Source organism: Lycorma delicatula, chromosome 7 (genome assembly GCF_047948215.1).
Source record: "Lycorma delicatula isolate Av1 chromosome 7, ASM4794821v1, whole genome shotgun sequence".
Lineage (NCBI taxonomy): Eukaryota > Metazoa > Arthropoda > Insecta > Hemiptera > Fulgoridae > Lycorma > Lycorma delicatula.
This window is the reverse complement of record NC_134461.1, coordinates 134,379,227-134,405,290: the sequence shown is the minus strand read 5'-3', so window position 1 is coordinate 134,405,290 and position 26,064 is coordinate 134,379,227. Positions and strand designations below refer to the sequence as shown.

Below are 26,064 nucleotides of genomic sequence, written 5' to 3'. Positions count from 1 at the left end.
GAATAAGGAAAGGGAAAGACACTCAAGGCAAAGATCAGTCACCTACTCAGAGCTCTGACTGTCCTGGTTGGGCTACTACCTCTGGCTGCCTATGGTAAGCAAAAAAGTTCTTTAAAGAACCATTCAAAGTTTAAACTCCTTGACCAACTTCTTGACTCTCAGGTATAAAAGCTTACCAAATGGCTCTTTTTTGCAGCCATTCTAATAAGGTGGATGCCTGCTTGCTTCAGCCATCACGATTCAACTTACTAAATGGACCTTTTTCTGAATCACAGGTTTTCAGAATCACTGATTTTCAAAATCTTTGAAGCAGTTTCTTGATATAAATTTGATAATCTTCTAGGTCTACATACTATCCAAAAATTAAAAGAAAATTAATGCACTACATAAAAAATTAAACATCAGGTATCAGTTTTCAAAATATTGCATTTACTGTAATAAAAATGAAATAAATGTTTCCAGAATGAAATATATAACAACAGGCTACAGAAGATATAAAAAGCTTACAGAGTTCATTAAAATGAATTTAGGCGAGCAAAACAGAAGTATAAAAAAATAAACTTATAAACTAATAAAAATCTTTTAAGTTTACTTATAACAATCTTAAAATAAACAAAAAATTCTGGTAAAAAAATGAGTAAATATTTTTACTTCAAAATTTTTTTCCAGCGATACCTGTCACAGTACCTAGGTTCGCAATGTGCTATCCTGAAGTCAAAGTTGATCCTCATAACAAACATATCTGATTCTAATCGAATTTCATGGACACTAGGAGGAGGAAGTGCTATAGCTAATGAGACCATTCCTAGAAGTGGTGGTGATGTTTTTCTACTATGTGAAAATGTGTATTGTGGCCTTAATCTGCAAAGTACTAAGACAACCTGCAAAAAAAAAGAGAAAAAAAAGATAAATCATTAAATTTTATTTTCATAAAAATAACCATTTTATTATATTTCTTAAAAAATCTAATCTAAAAATAATGGAATATTTTAACTTGAGAGTTTTTTCATTTCTCAAAAAGGAAAAAGTATTTTGATCATGAATATTTTTAAACTTTGAACAAAAATTTATTTTCATAAAAGATTTCATTCTAAAAATACAATTTCTTCCAAACCTCCATGGTTATAAGATAACCGTGGAGTGATTTTTAAGTAGAATTGTGAATTAATGAACAGAACCACCTCTGTTGATCAGTGTTGCTGACACAGATACCTACATCTTAGTTTCACCTTGAGCACTTAACCAAGACAATATATTGGCCTGCTTTTACATTGTGTTACGACAGATAGTTCAGTTTCTATGATCAGTTCACTCGCTATATCCTAGATCCAGAAACAGTTTTATATGGATTTGAATATTAGACCGTGGATACTTTTTTTTTGTTTGTTTAACCTCTGGGACCACCGCTAAGAATTACTTAAAAGGATGAGATGAATGATTTGTAGCGTGTGTAAAAATGCCATGCCTGACTGGGATTAAAACCCAGGACCTCCAGTTGAAAGGTCGAGATGCTACCACTCACGCCATGGAGGCCGGCAAAAATAGTGGATACCCGTGTTTTTTGGTGGTTGAGTTTCAATTAACCACACAACTCAGGGATGGTCAACTGAGACTATACAAGACTACGCTTCATTTACGCTGATACATATCATCCTCATTCATCCTCTGAAGTAATACCTTACAGTAGTTCTGGGGACTAAATAAAAAAAGGAAAAGATCCAGAAACAAGAAAAAAAAAATATATATATATATATATATATGTTGTGTATATTTGTATATAAATATAAATAAATGCAACAGTATATGTATATGTATGTATAAAAACATAAATGCAACAGTTAACATCCACATTGTACATAATATAGATTACCTATAACATTGTAATGTAGATTATTTGGTGTATTGGAATTATCCTTATTCTTTTGCTTTTTTTTTCTAATTTCCAAGAAAATCAAAATTGTAAGTTTTCGCTGATCAATGAAGCCTAAGAAGGAGATTTGATATCATGGTGTTGTTCATCACTCCTTGTGGACTAAAAAATATTAGTTTTACAGTAGCAATGCTACCGAGTTTATTGTAATGTTCAATTACATGAACATGAACGTACAGCAAGTGACATGATGGAAGGGATCATTTGTTAGTTGTGATTTTAGTGTTGGTTACTTTTCCTACTGACACACATACATAAACACATTATTACATCCAAAGGTAGCAGCCAATATATTATAAATCCATTCTTTAATGTCAGAAAGCTGCTGAGACAATCAGGAAACAGTGAGAGACATATTGGGAATGAAAAAGGGAATAAATTAACTCAGCGGTAGCGACCATAAATCACAACATTTTTATATAACATACAGTATTTTAATAGGTTTAACAAACACTACAAAAGGTAGTTCCATCAACCTCTTCATATTTCAGAGTTAAAGAGATGAAATAACCTCAATTCTTAATTTCATTTCATTTCGATCGTCTAATGTTTTATTAACAATTTTAGCAGAAAATGTATACTTTATATAATAAATAAAGTGTACACTACGTGCAGTAATGATCATCGTAAATTATCGCTCAGGGTGCAGAGGTGAAATGGAAATATATATTTCGATTACTTCCATAACTACTTTGAATACAGTTGATTGTAGAGAAAATTCATGTTAACGAGTAGTACATAATTTACACTCACATGGGCTTGTTAACCGATCAGTTTATAAATACTTTTTGCATTTATCTGATTAAATTAAAACTAAAACTAAATGAATTACATAGTAATAAACTGAATATAAATATTAAATAATTTAATTATAAATTATGGTAGTTCTTCAGCTCTGAAAGGCATCAGAGTTAATTATCAGAATATTTTTAGATAGAGTATCCAGTAGCATTGTTATTAATGTTACTCTTAGTTATAAAAAAAACCTCATCAGTAACCCAATGGTATAAGCTGATATTGTTTGTTTATTTAATATAGTGTTTTTGTGGAGATTTAAAATTTTAATTTTTAAATCCCATCCTATTTCTTTGAGGTGATTACAAAAATCCATTATGTCATTACGTACAGTTCCTATGTTGTATTATATTATATGTGTCCAGTCTGTTAATGTAGTATTAGTTTAGTGCAACTTATTGTAGAATAATTTGTTCTGCAATATACCACCGTGATATATTATAGTATATTACCTCAGTAGGGTATATATATCCTGTTAAGGGAATATTATATACATACATACATACATACACAAACATTAATTAGAATGTGCATAATTTATACAAAGCCCGCAATAATTGAGATCTCAATGCACTCAAGCAATATGAAATTTACATATATGTTAAATTTGGAAAAATAAATTAAATAAACACAACTAGATCTAGTAAATTATTCAACTTTTTGAAGAGGTTTTTTAACCTTAGGTTCAAGGCATCATTAATAATAACAATGTAAAAATAAATGTTAATTCATAATTAATCATTTTCTTTAAGATGGATGCATTAATAACAGTGCTAGGTCCTAGTAAGGTAGTAAATAGCATTTTTTACAGACTAATGGTTCTACATCTATTTTATTTTATAATGGTTCTATGGTTCTACATCTATTTTTTTCTAAGTTATAATTCAGTTAGCCTATATGTTAGTTTCTAATATGTGAAACTAAACAATTTTTCATGCAGCCTTCAAACTGAGAATTGTAACAATATTGGGTGACATAAATATGAATATATATTTGGTTTATTATTTACAGAATAGAAAGTAAATTTCAAAACAATATCTTTATAATACACGAGTATTAAAAAAATAAATCATTTATTATTATTGGCAAATAATAATACATTATAAAGGAGATCACACAGAAATACGATATGTTATTATAGCGATATAAGGGATATCTTGTTATAGGGATGTAGGATATAAGTCTTTGGGCAAATGCCCCAGCATCTGCCTAGACAGACCAAGGAAAACTGTAGTAAACCCCTGACCAGATCAGCACTACAGAACGTACAATAATGTATAAAATAAAACATCTGATATGGCCACCACATAACTTCCTTGTGCACCTGTTAAATTACATATACACATTTTTTTTTTTAATGAAAAATACATAAAATTTTATTTCATTAATAAATTCTAACATTTTTTCATATTTTTTTTTGTTATATTAAATTATTATACATCGTAAAACTTTTTTACAATCAGAGGTTAATAAATTATCAGAGGTTATTAAATTAAAAAAATAAGTTAAAAAAAAGGGCATGAAGTCTGATTCGAACCGATGTGCCTTCCCCTTCTAAGATCCAAATATTTTATTAATTAAAATTTTATTTGACTACAACTCTGGAACCGATAAAAATAAGTACCGCTTATGATATATCGTTAAAAAGCACTTAATGGGGGCTTATTACTACAGTTAATAAAAAGTCCAAAATACATTTTTTTTTGGATTTTGAGGTTTTTTGAACACTTTTAGTTCAGTTGATTGCAATCAAAAGAGGAGGTGCACAACTAGGTGTTACAACAGTCCTAAATCCAAAATTTCAACATCCTATGGCTAATCGTTTTTGAGTTGTGCGAGATACATACATATGTATATCAAAACTAGTCAAAAGGGATTCAGGGATGGTCAAAATGGATATTTCTGTTGAAATCTGAAAATCAAAATTTTTTGCGATCACAATACTTTCTTTTCTTCACACAAGGAAGTAAGAATTGATACGATTGAAGTCTTAATTTTTATTTAAATACACACATGAAATAATATTAGGTAATTTCATGTGCACACTAAATATAAAAAGTAATCCACTATTCAGAAGGTATTAATGAACATGTTAAACAAGATGCAGGAAATTGAGGATTATTTTTTATCGGTATTATTTAAAAAATTATTGACAGAACAATATTGCTTTGTAAAAGTTAATCTTTTAATAGTGTTTTAAATAAACTGGTGGATAAATCTTTAGATAGTTTGGTAATTTATTGAAAATGGAAATGAAAGCATAAGATCCTTTCTTGTAAGCTGAAGTATTATGTTGCATTAAACAAAAACAATCTGGTGTTCTGGTTTGATAAAGGCGGATATTTGCTATTTTTTAAAGAATAACTTAAATGACTATTATTTTTAGCAAAGAATACTATTAATAAATATAAGCACGATGAGAAGTAAACATTTTTAACTTTTACTTCCTTGTACGAAGTAAAGGAAGTATTGTGATTGTGAAAAATTTCAGTTTTCATATATCAACAGTTTCAGATTTAAAATGCTGACTGATTCCCTTTATGAAATGTTGGCTGTACAACCTTGGGATGTCTGAGGGAGTAAATTAAATGATACGGAAGTAACGATATAACACAAACCGCTGCAACCATTTAGATTGATCCCGGTAGACCGCTTATGTTAAATAATAAGGTAGCATGCACCATTAACTAACAACATTTTATGATAGTTAATTAACAGAATGGTCAATGCCATGCAAAATTTATTAAAGCAAAAAGAATATAACATTTAATAGTTACATTACATACACGTCACATGTACATACGTAGATTAAAAGGAGAGAAAAAATGAGTTTGTGTATCTGTGTTGATGAAGTTTATACACATAAACATATATATTGGGAGATCAGTATCTACTCAATAAACCGGGTATTGAGTGCTGACAGTGAGTATTACACTGACAGAGAAAGAACTTAATAAGTCACAACAGGCGTCAAGGGTTGTAGCTTACTTTTGTAATTCCATTCTTACTTTATATACATCTGAAAGTCCCTAAGTTATTTTTCCCCTTTCGGTCTGGTTAATCACTTTCATCGCATTAAATGAGTTTCCTAACCCTCCTGTATCTTATATCTATACCTATCATTCTTTTACATGTGACCCTCTTCTAAAAATAGTGTTCATCATAATTCTGTAGATTAATGAAATTTTTCTTTTCCATTTCCGTACAAATTCTCCATTATTGAACAGAGTATATATACTGGTATTTATTATACCAAGGAGTAAATCATATTCAGCATGAGTTATTTATTTTCTACTTTTTATTTTTCTTTGATTAATTTATCTTTCAACTATATTAATAAAAAAAGTACGTGATGTTTTTAACATTAATGAAATTTTTAATTATATTTCTTTCTGCTTTTATTTTTTTTTCAGAAACGGCAAAATTTTTGTTAACAAAAGAAATTTTTTTCTATAATTCACGTTTTATTAGTTTTCTTCTGGTATCATTAAAAAGATTTTAAATAACACAAAATTTTATTAATATGTTTCCTAACAAGGGAATCATAATTGGATATTATTTTTTAAGATTATGGAGTCTTATTAGTATAGGTAAAAGAGGTAAAACGGGCCTCAGATTAGTCTTCTTTTTTTTAATTTTGTCTTTAAAAATATGTAATTACTACAGTGAATTACATGGATTTATCAGTCGAAAGGATTGAACGGGATCTAAGTTATTTTGAAAATATTTTAATTTAAAAACAAATTTTTTAATGGGAAAAGATTATTCAAGGGTGAAACCAGAAAAGTTATGTAGCCCTCTGCCGACTTTTTTATTTATTTATTTTTAATTTTCATATTGGTAAGTTAAAAGATTAAAAGTTTAGAAAAATTGTTGTCTTATTTATGGGATGGAAAAAGTAGATTTTAACTCTTTTCTGAAAATCTTTTATTACAGATAAAAAATACCTATTTTCTCTGATAGTTCTGATGTATTACTTTTTTAATGTATTAAAAAACATCAATACACATTCTTTTTTATATAAAGAAAACTGCCATGATACAACCCTTTTTAATATCTCGCCTTTCCAAATGTTCCAAACTTTTTTCCTAATATACAAGCTACCCGACCCGACATGAATATCATTATTCTAAGTTAGACAGTGAAAATGTACAAAATAATCTGCGTAGTAATATGTTTTACTCGGTTACCTGAAAACATCAAGCCAAATTACAAATTACAGAAGGTAACAGTCTAACTGTTACAAATAACAGTACCGATAACTATTACAAATTCAGAAGTTAACAGTCAATAACTATGCTTGTACCAACATTCAAATAAAACTAAATAACCTGTTTTAACGATCAAAGAATCAACTCGCTTTAAACAGACAAAATTTAGAAAAAAACAAATGGAAACTGTACGCTAGCTTTTCATTTGAAATAGAACTATTCACCTGTGGGCTACTCCCTTTTGAAGAAAAATGGTTAAATCTGGTATTTATTTAAACTGAATGCACACAAAAATACAAAATAATAAGACAAAAAGTATTCACTGCACGTCTTATGTTCAAAAGATGACAGATTTAGAATACATCGTAACTGAGAAATGTTTACACTGAACTATAACATCAGCACATAAATACAAACGATGTACAGATCTCAACAGAATGAACACCGATACAGACCGGCTGTGGCTTGAACCAGTAACTCACGACATCATAGTCAAAACAAATGTTGCTTGTGATATCACTTTGATAAACAATGACAACTAAGTCTGTAAGAAAGCCATCTTCTGACTCATTTTAGGATTGCATCATCCAGCAGTTATTACTATTGTATTGTTCTACGCCATTGCAGACCTTCTTTCAGAACAAACTAATCATTTTTAAATGCTTAATCGATTTTTTTATTCATTTGCGCTAAAAATTTTTTATTTCTTTTCGCTTAAAATTTTTTTATTTAAATATTATAAATGTATAATACCATAATGTAATTGCACAATTTCTGTAATGTTAATAACATCGAACAGGGTGTAACTTAAAAACCAAGGGCGATAGAAAACTTTTGTTAACATTTTTGAATTCAAGGGGAGAAATACCTATAGATACCCCTTCTAGTTCTTCTTGTACAAAATTTTGTATACCATCGGTATACAAAATTAATGATAGGAATTTTGTAATTATAACGACAGGAATTTGTAATTACCGATAGGAATGTCCTACCACAAACAAGTTCAGCAGTATCCAATTCCAGTCTCAGTATTATTGTTCCTGAGACTTTTAAAGCCATTATGAAAGTTCTTAAGGATTACAAAAAATTTAAGTAGACAATTTTGACAAAATTACACAGAAAATAAATGCAGTTGGATGATACAATAATTAATAACTAAAAATTAGGAACATTATCTAAATTTGATTTTTCTATTTAAAACTTCCTGTATTTTTTTAATACTCTACACTGGAGTATAATAGCTTACAGTCTATATTGTGTGTATGTATATATATATACTTCTTTTCTTTTTGCTTGATATCACCACATAAGCTTGAAGCTAGTGCATAGGTTATGGAAATGCAGCATATGAAAAATGATAAAAACATTAAAAATCATCTATTAAAAATGACTATAATCTTTTATTTCATTTGGAAAATTTTGTATTAATTAAGATCTCTGAATGATGAGGATTTTTAGAGAAAAAAACATTAAATGGTGTTGTTCGATAACAATATTGCTCCTTTATACGTTGTATTTTGATTACAGATATCTTCATATTTTTTTTAGCCTAAAAATTTTACGTACATAACAATTCAAAATATATATGTGCAAATAATATTTGTCGTTTTTGTATGTACGAAAAACCTCTCATACGTCAGTTAGTGGGAATTATACTTATGAAGCATTCATTGATACATCGAAATAATACACGAGCCCGCCACGATTCGATTTATTTCACGTCTAACAGAGATATAACTATAAATTTAACCTCTCTACATATGAAACAGCGGTAATAATACGGGCATCAGAACTCATCTTTTCTAATTTTGTATCTCGATACTTAAGATAACGTCCAGCCGGATCGGTAGACTGGATTTTCATCCATTATGTCGCTGATTTTATTATTCATAGATTATAAAAATGGTGCTCGACTGTCTGATATGGTAATTACTTTTTTTTTTAAATTTGTTACGTAAAAAATAAGCTGACAACGGTAAAAAAAAAAAAGATGAAACAAAGAAAAACGAGCGATATTTTACATAAGGATGCACAGTAGTTTCCCATTGTCGTAGGCTTTTTGGCCTGAGGCAGGTCCCTTAAATCATGCCGATCAACATTTTTCTCTATTGCCGGTTAAATTTGACTAATATAAGAATAATCATAAAATTAGGTATTTAAATTACGGACAGACATTTTTCTAATAAAATTTCAAAATTACTTTTTTCAATTAAAATTGAATCTTTAAAAGAAAAACTGCACTTATGTACCGATAAACAGCAAAGTTCCGATTATTTAAAACGAGAACTGTGATGTTTAGGTACTTACCCGGTAACCAGAGGACTTGAAATGGCAACCTCGTTTGGTCAACGTGGATTTCATACGGATACAGAAGGCTCTGTCAAGACCTTTGTACGTTGACGTATTCGTTAGCGACATCAACGACGAAACTGTAACAAGACGTAGAAAACAAATATTTTAAAAGATTAATAACGGTATCGCAACAAACTAAAAATATAATGTATACTAACTTATTTAACATCGTATTTTAAAACCTAAATATAAATGTTAGAAATATTTTTGTTAATATCGGGTTGCAAGAATGGAGTTTACAGTGCTTCGTTCAGCATCCTACGACTTAAATAAATAACAAAGCCAAAAAACAGTTAAATTAATAACTTTAATTACCCCCTTTAATATACTTATATTAAAAAAAGGTAACGGTAAAAAAAAATTACAGTTCAGTTAGATACGTCGCCTTATTTTACCTTACCTTTATGTTTATGTTTATGTTTCGAGATAGAAAAATGATAAAGTGATTACGACAAGAGTAGACGAGTTAACAAAAGGAGTAACTACCGACAACCGATTTCGGCAAATTATATCGGGGTCATTCAGATTTATAAGTACTATTATCATAAATATACATACTGTACTAATAATAAATACTTAATAAAACAAAATACAATATAAAAACCGTTGCATTCTTGGTTTTTTAACGATAATAATGGGAAAAAAATTAATTAAACTGAGTTTTGCTAGTCTTTACTTTATATTGAAATGTAAAAAAAACTTGGTTTTACACTCCGGTGGGATAGTTAGAAGAATTTCAATCGACCAGCGTACAAAAATATTTCTAACCGAGCCGAAATAGTACGAATATGCTTTCTCTGCGGTAATCAATCGAAAGTTTTAATTACAAGGAAAATGCCGGTCTCCGTGGCGCGAGAGTTAGCGTCTCGACCTTTCATGCGGAGGTCCCAGGTTCGAAACCCGGTTAAGCATTTTTCATTCACTACAAAATTAAAAAAAAAAAAAATTACTAGTTTCACTTCGATATTAAATTATAGTAACACCTTACATTTTATGTGCGCAAGATTTATTTTTTAACCGATTAAAGTAAAATTAAGCACAAATGTTAATTAGATTTAAATACTTAGAACGCGATTGAAAAAAATGCATATTTTAAATCAGAATTATAATCAAATGTAATTCATAACCTCAATTACTAATTAATAATCTCAAAGTAGCAGGGACATCGGAGCAACAAAGAAGATCCACAGCGCCCCTAGCGACACAAATCGCACTACGTTTACTTACCGTAGTCGCTTTTCTTTAGTTCTACATTGCGCCGGCCTACGGGTTCCATTAACCGATCATCACGTGAAGGTTATAAAGTTTTTAAATAAATAATAAATATTATTAGATTTTGAAAGTAGGAAATTTTTAATCGGAAACGAATTAGATTAAGAATCATCATTTTGATCGTGTAACTATAATTTAAAAAGAAAAAAAATTTCTCCGGTAATTTTATACGCTGTAGAACAAATATAATACTCTGAATTAATTTTTTTTTTAAAATCAACTGAATTTCTTACAAATTTATATAAACAAAGCGACACACAAAAGGTTTTCTTGCATTTAATTTAAACTGCATTAACTTAAATAATAGACATAAATTGTAAAAATAATGAATATTTTAACGTCTGAATTTTAACTTTAATCTGTGAATTCAATATACCTACTACGTCAAGCAAAATAAATACAAAGAAAAAAAAAACAAAAGCAATTAAAAAATTACAGTATAAAAAAAATATAATTGTTGATAATTCCTAGATGTAATGAGGCGTTTCTTCTATTCTTAAAAATAATTTTCAGTGATTCTGTATTCAAAGAAATAATGTTAAATGAACAGGAAGATTCAAGCGAATCGTGTACAGGTAATTTCAAGTGTGTGTGTGTGTGTATCAGTGCGTAGATAAGCGTGTATGTAATGAGGATGATCGAAGGGAATAGAAACAAGAGAGGGTGTCACGGTCGGGAGGTGATAGATCGGGGTGGCAGATGGGAACGAAGAAGAAAATAAGGATGGGCGGCGACCTTGACCGGATGATGTTGGAAGTCATGACTTCCTGCGGTTAACCGGTCACTTCAAATCGATCGACCGTGGCTCCTGTCTAAAGACTGAATTGTATAAAAAAAAACATCGATATTACAAATGCAAATCGACTTTAACCGATATTTTATTTCAAAAATAATTACGGAAAAAATATTTGTATTATATACTTTTGATTATAACGTATATATATTTATACTTCTGATTATAACATCAGAAATCGGCTTACATGGTAAAATTTTACCAGAAAATTTTTACAGTGGCTTTTAAAGGATTCGTTTCTTCTTGTTCTTTTGCTATAAGGTGCGCATAAACGACCTGAGTTATCCGATATCCGTAAAAAATAAAATTTTAAATTATTTGTAAGGTCGGCAAAAATGTAGGCAGCAGTACGGAAATGAAAACAACACTTTCTTTCGGCTATTATCTCAGGATCCCCCTTCCGTCCTCTACGTCTATCCTTAACGGCAATCACCATAATTTTTACAATTATGCAAGAGATCATTTACATTGAAGAAAAGGTGATTTAAACGGGAAAAAGTTTCAGTGATCCTACTAACATTTGCATATATCGTTCTTTTCTAATTAGGTTAAAAAAAATCGTCATCGTCGACAAATGTCACGTCATATCTAGGTAATTAAAGCGTGAACTTGCTCCGATATTTTATCATCGACGTCTAACTTTCTCTTAATCGATTTATACGACCTTCAAAGGGTCTTTGACTTCATCATCGATATTTTCATTTTTCTTAATTACCGTCCAAATACAACAAAAAATTCAGTCTACAATCAGACACCTGCGTACACCGGTACCTGTCATCCTATACTAGACCGATTCCTTTTTTAAAGTTTCCCGCTGCGAATCAAATTTACCGATTTTAATTATCAACTTTAACTAATATTATTATTAAAGATTTTAATTTTATTAATTATCAATTTTAACCGCTACATCACGTGCCGGTTCATTTAGAATGAGTATTTTTACAGGCGATGGCATCTAACTCGAATAAAATAAGTGTAAATAAATATGTGCGTTTTTATATCTAAAAGATAAATTGTACGCTTTGCTTATTTTTTAAAATCGATTATCTATACTATTTTGTTGAGTACTACACTTGAATACCGGCCTAATACTCTTCTCCCAATTTTCCTGCTTCGACATCTGTTATTATGAATATTCATTTCAATAAGAAAGAAAAAAAGAAAAAAAAATAGGGCAGATCGATTTCAACGCCGCAAAGATTTTCAATAATAATTTTTTATATACATGTCATCATAATTTTAAGAAGCGAGTGTGTACAGAAAAAATAATAAAAATGTAATCTACGCCGGTGAGCGTTGAAAAAGGTGTGAAATAATTGATGAGTAGATTCAGTAGAGTGTAACCCCTGACTATTTAAAAAAATGGTTATCCTAAAACAGCAGCCACGAGCTCCGTACGCGTTAGTTTGTTCTTTCTTTTTGTCTTGTAAAGGTTCACAGCTTTTTTATTTTACTTCTTTTTTTAAACGATCCTTTCATATTACATTTAATATACCTTTACTTGAAAACATCGACTAGAGTTCAAAGGAATATTTTTTGATACCGCCGCCTTTTTTTTTCAATTTTAGTATAAATAAGAAATTTAAAGTTTAATCTGTTAAGGTAACAATAGCGACCTTAGATCGTCAAAAATATTTTCTTTTGTTAAGGAAATTTATAAAAATTTATTTTTTTTATAGTTTTTCTTTATTGAAAAAAGTTATTTGGTAAATGAAAACTAATTTTTTGTAGGTTACGGTATAGGTGGTCCACAGTAAAAGAGGTTATATGTTTATTTTATTCCACGAAGGCTCATATTGCCGGATATTTGTAATCATTTGATAGAATGTAGTATTCAGATTGATCCGTAGACAGGGCCGTGTCCATAAAACCACAAAAATTCTAATGTTATAGCAGATCCACGTTTTCTCGGCACGGATCCGCAAAGTGTACGAATAAAAATCAAAATGAATCGTCGGGAAGAAAGGAATCGAGAACGAAAAAGCGAATGAGTTATAGCTCGATCTAGTCGAGAAAAAAGAGACTTGTTTTAACGTGATCTTCGCTCGGCAAACATCTCGTGTATCCAGAATTCCTCGACTGATCGGCGAGTCATTTTTGGATATGGGAGGAAAAGACTATTATACGACGGTTTTGCTTCGACTAGCTCGAATATAACAAATCGCGTTTCTTCTACTTACTATACGCATTTAAAAATAAGTTTAGACTTCCTTAAGGTTTAATTTTACCTATCCCCAGAGGCAGAGGAAATAATCCGGGCTGAAAAATAGATTCTTAACGCTATAACCCAGATAGAAGGTATATTCCTTTAAATTATTTAAATTTTTTCCTTTAAATAAATTTTGTCAATATATTTCATACGTATATCGGTACATCGATCAAACACAGTTTCTTGTATAAAGATGTACAGTGTATGCTAAAAGTGTCGGCGGTTCGGATCAGGTTTAAATCGGAAATAATCTATTATATAATGCATCATTCCACGGTTCACTCGACCGCATCATCGTAGACGGGAAGATAAACGATCTATATAGATTTTAGGCGAATTATAATTTTATTATTAGAATTAGGCGAATTAAATTATCTAGAAATTTGATAAAAACATTTCGGGTAAAACGTTAACTATCATGCTTTCGTCGACACGATCCGCAAATGCGAGTATTACAAAATTAATAAAATTTCTTCGCACACCTTAGTACATATTTAATGAATTTTTCATTACGTACAACGCGAGGAAAACATAAATATTCTACATCCGTATAAAATTCAATATAAAAAAGTACAACTTCAGTCCTTTAAACGATACTCCACGAACCTGCATCGATTTCGTCTTTAAAAACCTTCAGTAGGTATGTAATCGCAAAACTACCTATTCGGATATAATAATAATAATAATTTAACAGACTTTAAATCTTTAAAAAATATACGTATTAAGACATACGCGTTCGTTTCAGGTCGATAAAATAAACTAATTGAAAAAAAGGTACGTCAGGTTTAAATTGAATTAGATATGCTTTGACTCTTTAGAAACTCTTTAGCAGAAACGATTCCGAAAATTACACTTAAACTAGACACGATTACATAATTTTGTTCAAAAACTTAAGTAATAGACTCGTAAAAAGAAATACGTACAAAATAAATTTTGTTAATAGCCGCATACAAAAAAAATAGCATATAGAGGTCGTAAAGAGACCGCAAGAAATAGACTGTGCCAGTGATAAATACTTAACGAATTGTGCTTTTAAGGAGCCGTAAGAATCACGAAATGTAACTCGGTATTGGACGCGATCGGCTATACCGAAGTAAGTTGAGAGAAGACGGATCGGTGTTGAAAATGGGTATCGGATATCGGAGGTATGAAAGGAAAAGATAGAAAAGAGAGCAGCATCGTGGAACAATCGGATGAAAAGATAGCGGAGAGTACGGGTTCGACTTAGGTCGCGGCGAACGAAAAAACAGTAAAGAGGAGAATGGAGTTTATTTTATAAAACTCCGCTCTGCAGAAGTGAACTCGAATGATTTATTATTGCATGTATTTTTTTTAAATTTTCCTATCTTTTTCTGTTAAAGAAAAAGAAAGTAAAATATCGGTAAGAGTTATTTATAACTTCATAAAAATATTTTGTATCGATAAACGTCTTTATCCATTGAACGTAATAATAACAAAACAAAACATACATCGGCATCGTCTGTTCCTCGACCGTTAAACATATTGTACGAGTGTTTTATTCAGTTTTATGCGTTTCACCGTAAGTAAGATAAATAATACCTATCGCTTTCTTTCTTTTTACTTACCATCAGGATTGGCAGTGCCCGTAGCAGAGTTAGTGCCTTCTTCTGATCCAGCGCTTCCAGGAGAAGCAAGACTTTGCCCTTGGGATAATCCTAGACCTAATTGTTCAGCCATTTCAGAATGGTCCTGATGGTGGATATAATCGAATACACTACTCCCCGTCATTTCCACCTATAATTCAGAAAAAAAAGATTTGTTTTTATCACATAAATAAAGTATATTATAACCGCCAAAAAAATTTCATTGTAAAATTTTTATATAACCTCCTTATGACAAATACATAATGCAATAAAAAAGAAATGGTGAATAATACAAACCCCTGAAAAACACTTATAGTGTGAAGGTTTCCTCAAAATATCTGATGCGGACACGACACACTTCCTTGTACGTCTATTAAATTAAATACACACATTTCTTTTTAAATGAAAAGTACATAAAATTTTATTTCATTAATAACTTCTGATTTTTTTATCGTAATTTTTTTTTTTCACAATCAGAGGTTAATTATTAATGATCAATCCATTAATAAATCAATGGATTGAAATTAAAAGAAAAAAAAAGTTAAAAAAAAACAGGAGATGAAGTTTGATTCGAACAGATGTTCTTTCCCTTAGTAAGATCCAAATTTCATTAACTAAAATTTTATTTGGCTATAACTCTGGAACCGATAAAGATAAGTACCACCTATGATATATCGTTGAAAAGCTCTCAATGAGGGCTTATTACTGCAGATAAGAAAAAGTCCAAAATCCACTTTTTTGGGGATTTTGGGCTTTTATGGACACTTTTGTTCAGTTGGTTGCAATCAAAAGGGGGGGAAGGGTGCACAACTCGATGTTACAACAGTGCTAAATCCAAAATTTCAACATCCTACGGCAAATCGTTTTTGAGTTATGCATGTCTTTGATACATACAAACATACGTACAGACGTCACGCCGAAACTAATCAAAATGGATTCAGGAATGGTCAAATGGATATTTCCGTTGAAATCTGAAAACCGAAATATTTCGCGGTTACAATACTTCATTTACTTCGTACAAGAAAATAAAAACAATTTTTAATCGCGATCAAAAAAATTGATATTTTTAAAACTGTAAAGGTTCACTCGCCAAGGGGCTGTTTCGATTGCAAAATAATGTTACTCTTAATGATTGAGAAGCGATAATTATTAGTAAGCTAGTAAAATATTAAAAGGTTTCTGCTACAAAATGTTCACTGTTGATTCTACCTTTTAATAGATTTCTTCAGTTAACTTATTTTAAACGGAAACAACATTCTTTTGGGTCACAACTGTCCAAAAATCGCTGCTGACAAAATTCATTAAATGATCTCCCCGTACGGATGATCAAAGTAAAACGAGAAGAAATATAAAATTAAAAAACAATAAACAAAATGCAATAAACAACTGAAATGAAACGACTAGCACTAGATAGGGAATCTTGGAGAGCTGCATCAAACCAGTCAAATGACTGAAGACAAAAAAAAAACAAAAACAAAATGCGTATGTAAAAACCTACACACTTAACGTATAAAAACATAAATAAATATGTATATTCAACTATACACTTTAAATCGTAACGCATACAACATTTGTTGGATTTAATATGTAAATTACTCCCGACTGACGTCGGTGTGTAGTTGCCGCTAAATTCGATCGAGGAAGTAAAAAATGGCGTGAAATCTTATGATGATATTTAGGTTTACAAGATTTCAGGAATAGAGAATTAATTAATTTCGGCCTCAAAATTATGTAAAATATCACAAATTCTGTGTGCTAGTTCACATCTACGATGCACAACGGAAAACATACATTACTCTATATATTAAAATAATATAATATAACTCTATATTTATTCATTTAATAATATAATGAAAAAAAGCGTTTTGCTTACAATCCCTCATCATCCCTTCGTTTAAATGTTGATAAATTTTCTTGTTACACAAATAATAAAATTAATAATAATAAATAAAAATAAAAAAGTTTAATTTATAGAAAACTTGTTTATATCAGAGGGATCTAATTATTAAATTTATTACATTACATAATATAACTGTTAAATTTGTTTATCTTATATTTAAATGCCTAAGTTTGTCTGTCTGTTTATCGTACGAGAACCTTCCGAACAATCGTTATCAAATTTTTAGGATATATTCCTGTTATTCCAGGGAAAGTTTTAAACCGTAGATCGAGGACCTACGCCCCTTGAGGGTTAAGCGTTTTAATATCTAGATTTCATAAACGAAACGAAAATTAATCCTTATAACTCATTATTTTTCTGTCCCCGTGGCAATTGAAATATAATGAAGTAAAAGTGAATATAAAAGAATTAATTTTTGTTTCTTTAATGGGTATCTAAAAAACATTTAATATTCACAAAACCATGCGGAAAATGAACGCGTCGGGGTCAGGCTAGTTTAAATATAAACTTTATAATCTACAGTTATCAAATTGAATTACTACATTAATTAATTTTTATATATAAAAGAACATGTGATAATCAACATCCGGAAAAAATTACTGAAGCTAAATCGATCAAAATCTGTGTAGACTTTCATCTTACGGGTAAGTGCACGTTTAAAGGTTGAGCCGGAGTAAAAATTAAATTTACTATCTTTTTAATTTATAGGAAAATTCTATTCAGATAAATAACTAAACACCGTTTTCGGGTTTTTGTATTTAATATTTTAAGGGGTAAAAAAACATAAATTGTTTTTATATTCTTGCCGTTTTACGCTACCGATATTAAATCGATCTTTACGAGTTTTTTTTTTTTTTTTTTTTTTTTTTGGGGCGAAAAACGCTTGCGCGTTATCATCGCCCGGAGTTTTTTTTTTATATAAAAAATAAAACGATTTAAGACTATTCTAAAAGATGAATAAAACTTACGACTAATATCACAGATAAAAACTAATATAAAATCAAGAGTAAATAGAATTTTACAAAGTCCAAGATGGGTGTAAAGGGCCCATTCTTGGATAACAAAAGACTAAAAAAAAACTAAAAACCATAAAAGATCTAATATAAAACTTAAAACTAAAACAACAAAATGAAATAAAACTTAGAACTAACACAAATTATATAATTAAAACTAGGTTAAAAATAAAAATTAAAAAGTTGAAATAAAACTTAAAACTAACATTACTAAAATCTTACAACTAATATCACAGACAGTCTTTAAAATATTAAAAATAAAAAAAATAAATAAATAAAAAATAACTATATAAAATTTAACAAATTCCGATAAGGAGTGTAAAAGGCTCCTAATCGGATAAAAAAAAAAAAAAAAAAAAAAGAATAAAAAAAAATAAAAAACTCACCAAATCAAAAAAAGAAACTTATTTAAAAACTCTTCTAGCATTAAAAAATATACGCAACGATATTAAATTTTTTGCATTAACCCAGCACTTCGAAGAAATAAAAACAACCGGGTTAAAATTTCATTATCATTGCACAAGACACCACGGATGTTTCTGGGTAGATTAAATTTACGACGCAACGCCGCATAACATATGCAATCCACAAGTATATGGTGCACAGTCATGGGGCAGTTGCATCGTGCGCATAGGGGTGCTTGTCCTCTTATCATCAGGTAATCGTGTGTGATCCTCGTGTGTCCTATCCGCAATCGACAAAGGACTACTTCCTCACGCCGAGTTTTTCTGTATGAGGTGTCCAATGGTAACACAGATTCTTTAATCTGTCTGAGTTTATTATCAACGGTAGCCGTCCAGTCACCTTGCCACCACGCTCTCAGTGATTGTTTTACACAATTAATAAAATCAGAGGTAGTTTACGAGTTTTGGTAATGTTTTGATCGAGGTAATTTACGTTTGTAATTCTGATTATGTATTCTGCGAGGAAGCCGCGACGGGAAATCTAAAAACCGATTGGCGAGTCCTGTACTGACCAAACTATAGGCTGCTCTGAAGAAATTACAATACACTGATAGTTATTATAAAATGAACAGGCTTTAATTTTTGCTTATCGTTATTATTCTCACGGGAATGAGTTTAATAAACGAAGGAGAATACCCCCTGGCCTAAACGGGAAAATATCTGACCGGCTAAATATCTCCTGACCGCGACGGGAAATGCAAGCAGCCATATAGCGCAGGCGAAGTCGCGACGCAAGAGGATGCTTATATATATATATAAAGAACATGTAACCGATTCATAATAAACCTTCAGAAAAAAATTACTACGATAAATTTGAAAATAAACTTTACTATACATATACATACAGATATAGTGTATGTTCTTGTGAAGACTATGAATATCTAAACAGCTACGTAGCATAAATTGCCTAATTACCATATTACAGGCTTCATAAAGTAATAACTTGTGGAACATTGATACATTTTATTTCTAATTTATTAAATTAATCTGTTAATAATTCAGCATCCATAATTAATTAAACTCAACTACTTCAAAAAAGATGAATCAGGCAAACTTTTCATCGCTCATAGGTAATGAAATAATCATTCTTAATGCAAGCGGGAAATCAAACCGGGAACGGTTTGTTAAGTCAGCGACTGAGATTTACCGAGGCGACTAAATCGATTCAATTTTATTACCGATTAATAATAATTAGAAGAGTTTAACCTGTTATATTTTGTTCGTAACCGACAAGTAAATATTAAATACAGAATTTTTTTTTTGAAAAAAATTACATTCTAAGTACACTGTTATTTTGCTAGTTTCCTTAGGAAGCGAACCTTTAGATGAAAAGTTATAAACTTCTGTAGACAAGCGAAACAGTGCAATTCATACCGGAAACACGGAATTCCTTTCACAATTACTTTTGCTCTGCCGTTTGCCTGTACGCGTATAGAGTCTGTCGAGTTATAATCGCTTTTAATCGTATATAAATATCTGTATTACAGCTAACATACTCGGTCGCTTTTGGATTAATTAACAGCACCGAAACGGTAAAGGGAAATAATTTTAAAAAATTTGATGCGGACAAAATCCAAATTGTTTGGATTTTGGGCTTTTTTTATACACTCTTGGTCCAGTCGATTGCAATCAGAAGGGGAGGAGCACATCTAGATGTTACAACAGTCCTAAATACACGATTTCAACGTTCTACGGCTAATCGTTTTTGAGTTAAGCGAGATACGTGCGTACGTACAGATGTCACGGCGAAACAAGTCAAAATGGATTCAGGGATGGTCAAAATGTATATTTCCGTTGAAATCAGAAAACCGAAATTTTTCGCGATCGCAATACTTCCTTTACTTCGTACAAGAAAGTAAAAATAAGATATTCTTGATATTTCAACGTTACGGTAAATTTACATCTTGTCTAAGTAGGAATAAAATAAACCTAATGAGATAAAACGGCTCGTAAATATGCGTTTTTTATTATTTTAAGAGCTTTGGCTTTCAAGTCCACGAATGAGAGAACTATCAGCTGATTTTATATACTTTTTTACACAAGCATTTACAACCTGTTCTCTGAGAACTACGAATAGATGATTGAATGTTATATTTTTTTTTAAAAGAAAGAAGACCCGACAACAATTAACTCCACATATATTCTGTTTATTCAGGCTGGCACTCTATACGATTGTTTCGACAGGAGATAACGAACGGAATGTGAGAGATCCCTTACAAAGACTTGAATTCAGATCCTCCAGACCAAAGACAGAAACGCTACCGTTCCGCCACGAAGATCGATATTTAAAGTTAAAAAATTATATAAAAAAAGGATTAAGACAAAAATTCAAACTACATTTTGTTAAATTTTAACGGTGCAAAATTAATAACTACGTTCAGAAACTTATTGACCCTAAAATTAGCTCCGACTTAAAAACTCTAATTTAAGTAATTTTTTAACGTCTTTAATTTTTTATTTATTGTTATCTATTTAATATATGGATCAAAAGCTGTCAAAAGAAAAACTGTTTGCAAGAAACGCTAAGGTGAAAACACCGGTACAGATGAAAATAACAGAAACGGAAACGAACGACGTAAAGAGTTTGTTACTGAACGTGACTTTCTGAAATCCGAGAATTTGTACGGTAATTTTTTCCTAAGTTTTCCTATTCACTTCCTTGAATTTTAGTGCAAAAATGCTTCCGCAATGATATCAAGCTATTCTGATGTTAAGATTCGTTACACATTACTACGGGACGACGACAAAAAAGAAACTAACATATCATCAGTTCGTTTACGCGATGGAATTTTCTGTTTAAAAAATCTACCGCTGATGTTAACTTACAAAACGTTCTACGGAACCGTCAGAAGAACTCTTCTACGAAAAGAAAAAAATCAACAGCGTACTTCGAGAAAAATAAAATTTCGGCATACGTAAACAGATATATACGGGAGTTGATTTGAGAACGTAATTCTTTTTTATGAAATCGCTAAAAAATTAAGCAAGACCTCCAATACAAGTGTATGCAACCCAGTAACTACCTGATATAGAGATAACCCAAACGACTGATATTTTTTCAAGTATGATCCTTTAGATGGCGTGCTGTTTAATTCCTTTCAGATTCGTACGTTTAACAGCTTGTTTGTGGCGATCTAGTAAAGCAAACTCGTTTCGAAAGTTTCTGAAAAACTAATGAGTTCGTATTTTAAAGTATTTTACTTTAAAAGGTTAAACTCCAAGGACGTACAACCATTTTAAGTTAGATTTCACTTTAAAGGATCCTTCCGCTTCGTTTTCGACGGTAAACTGCTGAATTTAACGCGGTAAAATATCAATTCAAAGTGATGAAAGCTTGGGACGCTAGAAAAACCGCTACGACCGACGAAATAGTCACAAAAATCCAAATGCCGTGTATTAAACGATCGCGGACTGAAAGTATTCGAGCTTGCTGATATCGCAAACAACTCGACAGACCGTGTTCACTACGTTTTCGATATGAAAAAGCTTTCTGCTCGGTGGGTTCCGCGTTCATTAACAGTCGACCGAACGCTTCGCAGTCGACCGAGGTGTTTAGGCTCGATTAAATGCAATTCAATCGAGTTTCTTCGACGTCTTACAACAGCAGATGAAACATAGTTTTACTATTACACGCCAGAGTCCAAAAAGCGATCCAAAAAGTTTGTGGAAGCAGGTGAAAGTGCCCTAAAGAAAGCGTTAAAAGTTCCATCTGCAGGAAAAATCAGGCTACGGTTTTTTTCTTAATTCTCTGGTTAATATTTTCATATTCTGGAAAAAAGCACGACCACCACCTTTCTCAAAACATCAACTAAAATAATACAAGTAGATAAATTCCTAAAAATAAACTAATATTAATATATGTAAAAAATCAAACATTCGTAATAATTACCGTTAAAATAAAGATTCTATAAAAACATAAAAAAATGTTTGTAAAAGGACAATTGTACAAAATTTGTTTAAAAAAAAAATCACAGAACGAGCTTAAAATTTAGACCGATTGAAACTTATTTCATCGCTAGTAAATTGTACCATTCGATACAAGAAACAGATTAATTCTAAGGTTGAGAAAGCAAAGTAAAAAATTTGTAAAATTTTATATTAAAAAATTTATCATTACGGACCGCATGGTCAATACGTTTCAAGAACGAATGAAAAAAGAAAGACGAGAGAAAAAACATGAGGGGCGTGTCAGGAAGATAGGGGGTTACAGGAGGAAAGGGGGCGTTACTGGGCTGGCGCGAACCAACTTTCAATTAGGCCAGAACGCGTGGCTATCGGACGTGACCATTTTAAACAAGCATTATCCAGTCAGTTCTCGACCCCTGAATATTGATCCGGTATAACCCCCCATCGCATAGAAGCCCCCTCTGTACATCACGTACATCACAGAGTTCTCCATCATCACCCGCTAACCGACTGCCTACTACCGACATCAGAACATCCCCACCACTCTTTATTGGAACTTCAGTCGGTATCGTTCGCTTTGAATTCGTTTTGGATATTTCAGTTTAATCGACTGCGAGACAGTTTGCTGTAATCGCTTAATACGATCGATGTTATCGAACTTACTTCGGTATCGACGTAAAAACATTTTTTCATTTGTACAAAAATTATATTTTTATTTTATCGCTTACGCACGCTATAGTAACCGATCAAGGTTTTGCAAAAGCAAAACCTTACGATGGGTCGAAAAGAAAATCAATATTTTTGAAAAAAAAAATATAAAACTTTTTACAAAAATCTTTTCTGTTTTTATAGAATCGTTGTTTTAACGTTTTTATAAATCGTTATTCATAATAGTTATGAAAGTTTGATTTTTTACATATATCAATTTTTATTTGATAAAAAAAGTTCCTGATGTTGTTTCTTCCTTCTTTCTTTCTTTCATTCGTTCTTGAAACGTATCAACCGTACGGTCCGTAGTGATAAATTTTGCTTTTCTTTCAAAAAACAGTCGAGAATAAAGTACGAAAAAATTGTATATTATGCTATCCCGTAGAATTTATATCGCAAATTCATAACAATAAAACTTTAATTTCATTTATTTGTCATAAATGCCAAATAAAATAAATAAATAAATAAATGGACCTCGACAACAGCACTGACGGATGACTATGACATTTTGTGAAATATGTCATATGATCCAATCTGCAACTTCTGAATGACGCTAGTTCCCCGCCGTAGAGATAAGCAGAGTTATAACTTTGTTAGACTAATAACAAAGATAATTCTCACACGTTCAATAATGTGAATCTGTGTATTTCATTTTTCTTTTTATTTGTGTCTTAGGAGGTCTCTTAAAATAATAATCGTCAAAATTAACAAATTAAGCTTTATCAGATTAGTCAATTGGAGGACACAATTTCTGTTCTCCAGAACAAGTATTACCTGTTATGATACAATTACCATCCGGCTATAAACAAAACTATTGCGTACATAAAATTTTGTGAAAGAGAAGTGTGAAGCGATTAGAACCGTAAAAAGTGTGGTAAGATTAAATATTTGTATATTATTTATAAACAGTATTGAAAAATAACTTGCCAGACTAGACAATTAAATCGACTATTTAGAATTCTCAACGAATATTTTGTTTTATTTTTTAAAATTATTTTTCCGTGATGGTGTAGAAAGCCGTATTTAAATGAAATGAAAGAATTTTATCGAACGCAAACGTAGTCGTTAAACGGAACAAGTCGGGTGATTTCGGCTTTTACCAGCAGAACGTAAAAAAAATTAATCAAAAACACATTCGTGTTGTCACAGTCAAATGTTTTAATAGCAAAATAAATTTAACTTTGTTAAATTCATTTTTCAATGCTAAATATTTTGACAAATAATTTGACCCGTTAAAACATCTGACTGTAATAAATATTATACTGATGATGTGTGAAAGTCGAAAGTCGCAAGCGAATTTTGGTTTATTTTTAATAAAAGATTGAGATTTTTATTTAATATTTAAAAAAATATAAAATTAGATAGTGCAACCTTTAATTAAATTTTAATGAAGATAAATAATATATACATGTGTTTTCTTTTTTTTTTACGTAACTGGAATAACTTGGTGTACTTAAGAGTAAATTTCCAAATGAAATTTCAAAACGTTTTGATGATCGGTCAAGCGTAGCGTGCATATTTAATCTTTATTTCACATTTATCATTTACTAAAAAAATGTAAATCAAAATATTAGTTTCGCTGAATTAAAAACACGAAAAATTCAAAACTTACGGATTTCAAGTCGAGCGAAATAAAATCATCGATGGCATTTATAAATGAAATTCATCTCGTGCATTATTCAAACTCTCTCTATGAATCATGAGACTTTGCCCACGGTGAGGGGGCTTGAGTGCACAATGACAGAGTAACTGGACCGAAGGTGCAATCATAGCGGAGTGGTAATGATTAAGAGCTAGACTAAGGATGATTCCTGAAAGAAGGCAGCAGTTCTTTCAGTAGTTGTTAAGAGCGTAGGTCAGGAGGACTTAAACGGCCATATCAATCTTTTGAGTACTGCGCAGCTGAAATCAATGGAAGACTACAGTTGGTTTTATTTTTTTAAAGAGAATTTAGCTCTGCATTTTCACGTAACAAACATGGAGGCGCCTTCCTTGGTAAAATATTCCAGAGGTAAACTAGTCCCCCACTAGGGATATCCGGGTGGGGACTGCTAAGGAAGAAATCACCAGAAAACTAAAAAATAACATTCGACGAGTCGGAGCGTGGAATGTTAGAAGTCTAAAATTTGGTAGGTTAGAAAATTTAAAGAGGGAAATGGGTAGGTTAAATGCAGATGTAGTAGAAATTTGTGAAGATCGGTGGGAAGAGGAAAACGCCTTTTGGTCAGGTGATTTTAGAATAATTAACGCAGCGTCAAATAAAGAGAAGGAAGAACTAGGTTTCGTAACCCACCGGGCTGGTCTAGTGGTAAACACGTCTTCGCATATCAGCTGATTTCGAAGTCGAGAGTTCCAGCGTTCAAGTCCTATTTACTTTTATACGGATTTGAATACCAGATCGTGAATACCGGTGTTCTTTGGTGGTTGGGTTTCAATTAACCGCACTTCTCAGAAATTGTCGGCCTGAGACTTTACAAGACTACACTCCACTTATTTAATCCACTAATTTATTTAAAATGGAATTATAATAAATTTTATTGAAGCAATATTACTGTGTCGATTAATTCATAAACAACACCGATTAAAAAATTAAAGAAAGATTCTGAATTTTCCGCATCACGTTTGACGTGAACGTAAATTTTTACTAAAGTCTTATAAATTGTGAATTATTTTGCAGTTATTTCATTAATCTATATTTAAAAAAAAATTAGAATATAAATAATTAATTACATCCACGTTGTAATTGTAACTTTGCGATGCCGTTCTAATGAAAGTTTTTCTCCGGTTTCTTTTAGTTAATTAATTAAATCGAATGCTGGAGCAGTTCCTTTTTTTATTCGTAGAGAGGCATATCTAATCGTTCAGCGAGAAAAGTTCCAGATTTCCCGGGTCAATAAAACAAGGGAC

At 31.0% G+C, this 26,064-nt stretch overlaps 1 protein-coding gene across 1 annotated transcript in view; it reads right to left on the bottom strand.

The window, feature by feature from the left end:
* Positions 1-26,064, bottom strand: part of trh (PAS domain-containing protein trachealess) — a 421,208-nt gene that overhangs the window by 16,547 nt on the left and 378,597 nt on the right. The window contains exons 6-8 of the mRNA XM_075372093.1: positions 15,149-15,317; positions 9,244-9,365; positions 688-881 (exon numbers count right to left, since the gene is read on the bottom strand). Coding sequence (XP_075228208.1) covers positions 688-881; positions 9,244-9,365; positions 15,149-15,317 — 485 coding nt within the window. The remainder of the gene's footprint in view (positions 1-687; positions 882-9,243; positions 9,366-15,148; positions 15,318-26,064) is intronic.